Here is a 9,792-nt window from a genome sequence, read left to right as displayed (position 1 = left end):
GGTGGGGGGAGGACCAGGGAGGATGATTCAACCACTCAACCACTAGATGTCGCTGAAAACAACAAATCCTACACACTGTGCCTTTAAGAGTTTTGTGTAAAAAACATGAAATTTTGGAAACAATCTTTGTATCAGCTTTTCAGGTGGGTGCAGCTTTAAGTAAGCATCTTAGCCTACCTTCATTTTGTTGTTGATCAAGTCCATGTTTCATGGACAGTTTATGTTCTAACAGCTTTAGCAGAATCAGCCATGTTCTAAGGGACCAAGTGGTGYCAGCAAAGGTCAAAGGAAAGGTAGTAGTGAGACCAGCTTTGTTGTACGTTTTGGAGACAGTGGCAAAAAGACAGGAGACAGATCTGGAAGTGTCAGAGCTGAAGATGTTGAGGTTCTTCTTGGAAAAGACAAGGATGGAGAAGATTGAGTTCAACAGATATTATGGATGCAGTTTGAGAGGACATGTTGGCGTGAGGTGAGGTGAGGTGAGGACAGAGTGAGATGGAGGATGAGTCCTGAAGAGGAAACAGTCAAAAGAAGAAGAAGAAATTTCATCCAAAGGTCGTTGCTGTTTTGGAACAAGAGTGCTGCAAGAATACTGCTGCTGTCGTAATGGATAAATCATTTTACGAACAGTCTTCAGATATTTAGCATTGTTTAGGAGGTTGGAAACAGACAAGTAGCTAGCTTAGCTWTGAGCTAACTGCTGCTTGTTTATTAGTCCAGCTGTGAAACCACAAACTGATGTTATAAGATTGTTTTTACAAGGAATTAAAAACCTCAACACCCTGTGTTAATAAAAGGTAGGTGGCTGGGAGACTTATTTTAGGATCCTTCAAGCTCTTTAACTCTGCTATTACTATGTGACTGCAAGCTGAGATTTTAACTTTGTAATTATTTTTTAATTTAATTTAACAGGTAAGTTTGATGTACAAAAAAAAAGAATTAAAACCTGAAAACAAAATGCATTCCTCAGGTAATGTAAGTAATAACTGAATGAATGATGAAAATATTGTTTTACCATTAGGCTAATGAGTTAATACGTGAGTCTCAAGACTCAAGCCTAAAGTTCAAAGTGAGTTTCTTCTTRTTCTCCCACTCACCCACATCTAAGATGTCCAGGATGATGACGTCCGAAGTGGCCCGGCCCAGCTGGTTGGAGGCCTCCACCCAGATCTCGTAGGGCGTGAAGAGGTGGAGGTCCTGGGTGATGCTGCAGGAGTACGGCTGGGCGTGACTGTAATCCTCACACGCCTTCTCCGTTCCGTACCATCTGCGAGGAGACCAAAACGTGACTGAAACCACTCAGTGAAATCTGGATGCATTCAACGGGCTGGGATATTACGGAGCCCGCGAGGGGACATGTGAGATTTTTTTTCTTTTGCGTTCCCACGCAATAGTATTGCGTTACCTCGCAATACTTTTCCGTTACCTCGCAAAAGTAGTTGTGCCTGCCGGTTTATTAGCAAACTCACATGTTCACCTTTAGCGAGTTAGCCTGCTGCTTTAATTCAGCTTCAGAATGAATATATCACACAGCCACACATGGAAGTATGTCATATGCCGATATTTTAACACAGTGCAGCCACGCAACATCAATGTCAATTTCACGAACTTGTGGCGACACATCCTGTTTTGGTAACCGGATATTTCAAAATAAAAGTCTGATTTAATTCAGTTCATCTTCAAAACAAACTTTTGCGTGGGAACGCAAAACAATTTTGCGAGGTAACGCAAAAGTATTGCGAGGTAACGCAAAAGTATTGCGAGGTAACGCAAAACGATATTGCGAGGGAACGCAAAACGATATTGCGAGGTAACGCAAAAGTATTGCGAGGTAACGCAAAAGTATTGAGTGGGAATGCAAAAGAAAAAAAATCCCCCCTTGTCCCCTCGTGGGCTCTGTACTATCCTCTTCAGTGGGCTTTAGACAAGGACTATTTGCTTTGAAATTTTGTACATACTTAAATTAAGAAAAGTTCTCGTTACGACAAATACCCTCTGTATGCCTCTACATGGTGTTTTCAAATGTCTTGAAAGGGTTATCACAGTATTCTGTGGTACTGCGTGTATACCTGAGTTTGTACTTGAGCCTGTACTGAGTGCTGATGTTAGTCTCTCCTTTCCCTCCAGGAGCCCAGCCGCACGTCAGGTCCTTGGTGTTCCGGGACCAGCAGGTCAGATTGACCGGTTTCTCCGGAGGCACTGGGGGGAGCGAGCAGCGTGAGGCGAGATACGGGAGAAGGGGAGAGGACAGAAAGGAGCAAGAAGAGGAGGAAGGGGTGGGAAATGGAGGTCAGCGAGGGAACAAAACTGCAGCTAAGTCCTCCGGCGTGTAACTCACCCATCAGTGATGTTCCTCAGAAATTGCAGGTATTTTTCGATATTGGTTTGTGTGTGCATACGTGCATTTAATGTTAGGATCCCTGCCAACATTCCTCGTTTGTCAGAACACGGGGTCCTCGACACCAGTGTCCCACAGAGATTAAGACCCCAACTTCTTCTGTTTTTGTGTCTAAGAAAACACCTGCCCATAATCTAAAAAAAAGTCAGTAACTTCCTCTTCTTATTGTCTGAAGACAGATATGAATATCAGTTTATTATTATTATTCAGATATGTTTGAAAATGAGTGAATGTGTTCAACAACATGATCCTCTGCATGTGGAATTACATCACTTATAGGTTAAAATCTAATCCCAAAACATTTCTTACAGAGAAACAGGGTCTCAGAAGAAAATAAACTAAGTTTTTTTTACCTGATGATAAAGGGATTTCAGTCAGATTTTTTAGGACAAATTACACTGTAAAACATGCAGCAATTTCTGAACTCAAATTGTTTGCATAGTTTTACCTTTAAAGAAAAAAAACAATGAATTTCACCTGTGAAAACATGTTCAATTAACATGTACTGCACATGAGTTACATGTTGATGTACTCTCAAAGATAAATTATTCATTTGAACTCTTCAACATTACCATAAGCAATAATCATGAAGGTAAACACACATCAAGGATAGAAAATGTAATGCTGGCTTAGCTTAGTTTATCTTAATCTAGGTTAGCTTTGATTAGTTTATCTCATCGTATTGTTTCTGAAAGTATATTATCTTATTTTATCATCTTATTGAATCATATCATACTGTATCTTGTATCTTATCTTATTATCTTTTGTATCATATTGTATCTTCTTTTAAAAAATAATAACAATCTAATAAAACAGAGGTTTCCAATTTAGGCTAGTTTAGCATAATATTAAAAGTTTTTTTTGTTTTGTTTGTTAAAATAACAGCCTTTTGCCTTTTTAAATGTACTAAAAACACTAAACAGCAACAAGAATGGTATCAGTTTCGCATCTGTCCAACAGTAGRAAAGACAATTTGGTTACATTTTAAATAACGTCTTTTGGCTTTTTAGAAAGTAAAAACGCTAAAGTTAAAGGAAAATATATCACCTACTGTCTTGAAAGTGAAACTCAAGGATCTCAAGCTCAAAGTTAATGTTGGGAATGACTTTTAACTACTGCCACACCGAATTCAAGCTCAATATTTCAAAAAATACTAAAGTATAACATCAGTTTTTGTGTTTGCTAAGATCAGTTTCTCTAGTTGTGGAGCCATCTTTTCAACTTAGGAAACATCACAGAAGTGAATAAATGTTTTTTTTTTCTCCTCATGAGGAAAATAATGAAACACCAAGCAACTAGTTCAAACAAGTCCCCCCAAAAGTTGCATTTTTTTTCCCCCACATGAGTTACAAATGGGTTTTTTGAGTGTAAAAAGTCCGCCCCGCTCTTTGTAAGGGATAATGGACCACACAGGTGGGCTCTGAAGGCAGCAACACTAAACATGAAATACAGCTCGGGCTGTGTAGGGACACTTAAAAACCGGCCCACTGCTTCCTTCCCTTCACTTCTCATTTCCTTTAAATTCCACCCATCTCTACGGTGTGTTACTCCTTCTTCTGGTGCTCTGCTGCAACAAGCTTGAACTCTAGCAGCCATTGTTTGTTTTCTCAGCCATGGGTACATCAGACAGGTTAACAAGGTTGTAACTTACTCCCAACGTAGAGGCAGGAGCCAGCCAGGATGTGTCCTTTGTGGTTGTGGCAGACCAGGTTGTCCCCAGACGTTTGCCTGGAGGCGTTGAGCCCGACCAGCGTCAGGCTGAGGTTGCTCGGGCTCAGCACTCTGTAGAGGGAGCCGGGCACCTGCTGGCCATTCAGCGTCCAGAACAGCGAGCTGGCGTGGACGCCGAGGTCCGGGTGGACCCAGCAGCTGGCTGTCAGGTTGGAGCCCACGCGGAGCACAGGGTCTTGGGGGTAAACGATTGCTACATCTGAAAGAGAGAACAGATAATGAGTAAAAGGTTCTGAAGATGGTTCTCGTTACTGCTTCTACTCAACAGATCGATTGTGTTTAAACTCCTGTGAGGCCGAGTCAGAAAGAAAGGCTCAGGGTTTTGGGGTTCGGTTTTGTTCTACGCATCATTTACTTTAGCCATCTGCATGCATGCGCTATGTGTGATAATAAAACTACCAGTCAGTGGGTTTTTTAAATGTAGGTTGGATTACCCAAGCCCCATAGTGCTTGTTTAGACACAATGAGCGTATACTCTACTCTACATATGTTAGTGCTTCAATCCAAAGACTTGCAGTAGTATAAAAATAAACTTGTGTGATGGACTCAGCCAGCAGGACTCCTTTTTTGTAAAGATCAGCTGGACAGACCAACATGATTTGCTAATTCCTAACTTCTTTTTCTCATTTCATGTATTAAAATCTCTCATTTCGTTTGGTTTAAGGCATGCCTCGGCTCCCTTTAAAGGTGTCTAATGCCCCTTTTCCACTAGTACCACTTAGTGTAGTGTCGGAACGGTCGGTGTAGGTACGGGTCGGACCGGTTGGTTTTTCCACTGATATTCCAGTCCAGTTCCAATGGGTGTGTTTTGGGCGGTTGGTGGAGGTGATTTTTAGGTATTTTGAAAAAAAATGGGCAAAATGAGAGATGGAAACACATTTGATGAATAACTTTTGAAATTTTAAACATTTGCAAAAATTTAGCCAATCAGTGACGAACAGTGTTCTGACGTCGCATTTTGGTGTCAGCTGGGGCCGGTTGGAACCACAATGAAGTAGGTACTAAAAAAAGTGTCGGTTCCATGGATCTGGCCTAATGGAAATGGCTTGGAACCGTACCGAACCGTACCGACACTACACTAAGTGGCACTAGTGGAAAAGGGGCATAAGAAGTCCGCTTTGTSTCTGTAGTGATCATGTTCATTCAGCCTCACACTCAGTATTCACTTCTCAATTCCTCTCAACCTTCTCTTTGGCCATAATCACAAACATTCTCCCAGTACAAGTCCACTAAATTTCAAATTCAAGTCAGTGTTTCTCCTACATTACTGGCCTTTGTAGGGCGCTTGACGGACATGTTGGGTGTTGGTGGTAGCGTAATGCTACATCACTAATAGAGCTGGGTGGTATACAAAAATTTGTACCAAATCCAGTAAACTGTTTTACAGAGGAGCCTTTTCCCTGCAGTGCCGTTAAAAATGCATGCAAGGCAAGCTAGTGACGTTGGAGCAGTCTTCTCAATAACAGGCAGTGGATGGGGATTTTGCCACCTACATTAATTGACGAGAAATCGCTGGAATACATCCCTTTGGTGATATGCACAGATAGACTTCATGCGCAATGTAAACATGCCCGACAACGATCTTTGCTTAGCTTCTTTCATGGAGGTATATGAACTCTTTGGTTCCTTCACGACTGTACCTGCCTCCCCRCACTGTTCACATAAGCCCAAAKTACACGACTAATGTCGACAACCAGGGAAGGAAGAAATGATAGAAGAGGGAAAGCATGGGACAGAGGTACAGTAAAAGAACAAATAAATCAAGAAATAATTTTTGTGTTGCAGAAAGACAGTAGCTTCAGCTTTGTACATTTTAACATCTGCTGTACTTTGATGACCAGAAAAATAAAGTCAAATACCATGGTGCAGATAATTCTTAAAAATAGGGCAATATAAAATTTTGGTAATGCCGAGGGTGGGGTGTTGCGAGTAGCTAAACCCTATATTAATGCTAGGTCAAAGTCACTGGTAGAGGAAATGCTGTAACTTTAAGCAAACACTCTGTGACATTTTGGACYTCTCAAACCCTACATGAAACTCGTCTTGATTTTGTTGTAGGTGTCATGATCATATCTCGACTCTTTTTAAGTTTAGTTTCTGCAAATTCTAGAGTACTAGAGTCTTAAAAAAGTTTAACTAAATATGTGGTTTGTTTGTTGTCTACTCGCAAAATTTTACAAGATAATAAAATATTTGCCTGTTTTTTTTTTTTTTCAATTTTGAATCACCACCGCTGTGAGAAACTACCTTTAACTCTGGTAAAATTCTACTTTTTTTTCCAAACTTTGGTCATTCAAAGAGTTACCTACAACAGGTGAGACATTGACTGCTCATGACATTTCAATAGAACCCCACTTCAAAAGATCGGCTTTTGGATCCAATCAAAACACACTACAACTAAAGTGCAACCTAAAGGGTTCAGACGGTGGAGCGCCTTTGAAAAGCACCAACAGTAAAGTCTCTCAGCTTGTGTTGCATCATCCTTTTTATTTTATTTTTGTTCTGACCACTTGAAAGAACAAAGCAYGGAGGTTTAAGATTAAAAATAATAATAATAAAGACACCATAGCTGACGTAAATTCAGGTCTAACAATTCTAAAAGGCGAGACTTCCTGAACGGCAGAATGAAGCGAATTGTTTCTGTCTGAGTCTCCGGTTTATCCCACGGTTCAGTGACGTTTTGTGAAGCGGCTAAACTCAGAGACGGTGGCACTATTCATCATTTTATCATATCTGACAGCTGGAGGCCAAATAAAGGCGCTTTTGATCTCGCAGGTGGACAGAAACAATAATAAAAAGAGAAGGATTTGGGAGGAAAAAGATGAAAAGAAAAGATTTTATTTTCTAAAGACCAGGAGGAAAATAAAAGTTTCCCCTCGAAGTTGACGGCAGCCTGAAAATACCACTTTTTTTTTTTTTTTTACAGGGAGATGAGTGAGAGCATCAACACTTTGTCAGACCACTCCAATCCTACGCCCGGGGGCCACGTCTTTTTCTCAGCCACCTAACGCTGAAAGACACTGTGTGGTCTTTTTTTAATGTTCTTTTTATGACGGGGGGCCACCTTTTGAAGGCAACAACTCATGTGTAACTCCCCTAATATCACTAACTTCCTCCCAGGCCCTGACACAAACACTTTGCACAGATTTATGCACACACATGAACACAGACAAACTCAGAGGGCTTGTTTGTCTTTGTCACTGGATCCAGTGGACCAATAATCTGCTGCTCTGGATGAATAACAAGCAGGGTTTTATGTCTTCCAGGCGCGGAGGATGAGGACGGTGTGAAGCCCCCAAGCTCACTGCYAGGAAAACGGCTCATAAAAATTTGATTTTTTTTTTTTTTTTGGAGACGTTTGCTTTGATCAAGGCAGAGGATGAGCTCGACGTTCTCACGGTGGACGTCAGAGCTGTTAGAAAACGAAAAAAAGAAAAATACTTTTGCCTTTTGTTTCAAGACATTAATGGTCTCAAGCGGCTGATTTTCCAGTCTGCGGTGGACTTTAAAGCTCTTTTATATGGAGGAACATTTATGTCCCTCGCTCATCCATGCAGCTGAAATAAAGCGTGCATTTTTTTGTTTTTATTTTTTATTTTTTTGCAACAGATGAGCTTTTTGAAATGGGGGTGGGGAGGGGATCAGTGCAAATGAGCCGGGTGCAAGAAGTCACGCAACATTTAGTGACAATGAGCCATGCCATTGTCTGCGAAGGAGAAGCGGATGTTATGTCGACTGATGCGCTCGTCGAAAAAAAAAAACAAAAGGGTCAGATAGTAAAGTCCCTGCCGGAGAAATGTGTTATTTTAGAGGCCTTTTATGAGAACAAAAACCTTAAAAACAAGAAAAATAAACACAAGTCACAAACACTGACTATGTTACTTCACTGGCATCTGTAAATGTCAGTAAATGTCTGACGTGAACTTTGGTCTATTATCACAGGAATAAAACTAATCATTACAGTTTAAGCTTTGCTCTCTCTCTCTCTGCACAAAAGATCGGCCACTTTTAACGACTRCCCAACTTGATTTATTTGACTTTATTGCGCGTTTAAGCTTCCCAAACCCTCTCAAGCGAATGATGTCAGCGTGTTGTTGCGGTTCCGTGGAGCCCCATCCACGCTCACCATGTGTTAAAGGAATTATGGCCCGACTTGTTGAAATCCGGCCTCCTGGGATGATGAGCTCCTCTCTGCAGGGATACGAGCAGCTACAACTGCAGCAGGAAGGACATCAATAACCTGAGCTGTCAGCCAGACAAAGTGGCATTTGTACCTTTTTTTTTTCCCTTCTTAAATCTGTCCGCAAATCGAGCAGAACAGATGAAGGATGTAGGAACCGCAAGTCAACGAGACACTTAGAACCATCATTATTAATATATTGCATTAAAACCACATAGTGAATACAATTAATTAAAGCCCTATAACACTCATAATTAGATTTAAACCATGTTTTTAAGCTTTCATCAATTTAAACTTGTGTTTTTTTATTTATAAATGAATTATGTCKTTATTATATGTCCAAAATATTGACTTTTGGTGAGTTTTATATCAWATACACAACTATATTTGCTGGATATATGCAAATATTTACTGACTGATGCTGTTTTAAAATTGCAGGAACACTCATAAAAGCAAARACAATCTACCAGAACAGGACTGAGTCTTGGTCTTGTTTACACCAAGATCCCTGCAGTTTTTGGGGACTGAACAGATCTCTAACCCCCATTACACCAGCCAGACTTTTGTTGTTTGTTTGTTTGTTTGTTTTGCGCATCCAACTTACGTGTGGACAAGGACAGCACGCCAGGAGTGTGCAGGCTGAGCAGGACCAAGCAGAAGTCCAACACAACACGTCTCATTGTTTTCAGGTTTGTATTGTTTTGTTTTTTGTTGTTGTTGTCTGTTGTTTGTTTGTTTGTCTCCAGTTGTCTCTAAGCGGACTCCTCGTCCTCGTGCTGTTCTGCTGTCGCCCTCTCTCTGTCCTCCTCCTCGCGATCCAAGTTCACACACAGCAGAGACAGGAGAGAGAGAGAGAGAGAGGTGGGGGGGAGAAACAGGCTCCAAAATCCGGATTTTATTAAGAAGACAAGTCTCAGGAGGGAGAGAGGCGCACTGGAAAAAGTGTGACCCGAAAAGAAACGTCTCCCCCCCTGAGTAGTAAGAGCCTGGGAGGGTGAAAGCGGCGCGTCCCGTTCTGCAGTGTTTTTCCTTCTTAATGCTTCCTGCAGCTAAAATCATACACAAGTTCATACTTTTTTAAGCCCCTCCCCTCTCTCTCTCTCTGTCTCTCTTCCCACACAGTCACCAGTCATTCCCCTTCCCGTCCTTTCCCTGTTCCTTTTTTTCCCCCTCCTCCAGCAGGCCCCCCCGGCCCCCCTCTCCAGTGACGGCCCCGGAGTCATCCACTTTCACTGAATCACTGCGTTTCTCTCCAAACCTCAGGTCTTTGCACATTTTCACAACAGGAGGCTGTTGAGTCAGAGAGAAGACAAGAAGGCTGCCAAATCTCAGCTCTTCTTTTATTAACATTTGCTGTCAATWTTTGGCTCATTTCCCCCACATAAAAACAGTTTTGTTCATAATTTTCCAAGTTTAATGAATAATATTCGCACATTCAGCTCTAAAATTCTGGGGGGTTTCAGGGTCGTGACCAAATGGGGGC

The 9,792-nt window shown here is 41.4% G+C and overlaps 1 protein-coding gene across 2 annotated transcripts in view; it reads right to left on the bottom strand.

Annotated features, from left to right (window-relative positions):
- The window catches only part of crlf1a (cytokine receptor-like factor 1a), a 23,548-nt gene extending 14,187 nt beyond the window's left edge, over window positions 1-9,361 (bottom strand). For both annotated transcript variants that reach the window (XM_014009785.1, XM_014009784.1), the window contains exons 1-4: window positions 8,914-9,361; window positions 4,050-4,328; window positions 2,070-2,199; window positions 1,098-1,267 (exon numbers count right to left, since the gene is read on the bottom strand). In XM_014009785.1, coding sequence (XP_013865239.1) covers window positions 1,098-1,267; window positions 2,070-2,199; window positions 4,050-4,328; window positions 8,914-8,989 — 655 coding nt within the window. In that variant the 5' untranslated portion in view covers window positions 8,990-9,361. The remainder of the gene's footprint in view (window positions 1-1,097; window positions 1,268-2,069; window positions 2,200-4,049; window positions 4,329-8,913) is intronic.
- Window positions 9,362-9,792: the final 431 nt, after the last annotated feature.

Source organism: Austrofundulus limnaeus, unplaced genomic scaffold, assembly GCF_001266775.1.
Source record: "Austrofundulus limnaeus strain Quisiro unplaced genomic scaffold, Austrofundulus_limnaeus-1.0 Scaffold61, whole genome shotgun sequence".
NCBI classification, from domain to species: Eukaryota; Metazoa; Chordata; class Actinopteri; order Cyprinodontiformes; family Rivulidae; genus Austrofundulus; species Austrofundulus limnaeus.
The sequence above is the reverse complement of the archived record's forward strand: the minus strand, read 5'-3'. Positions and strand labels throughout refer to the sequence as shown.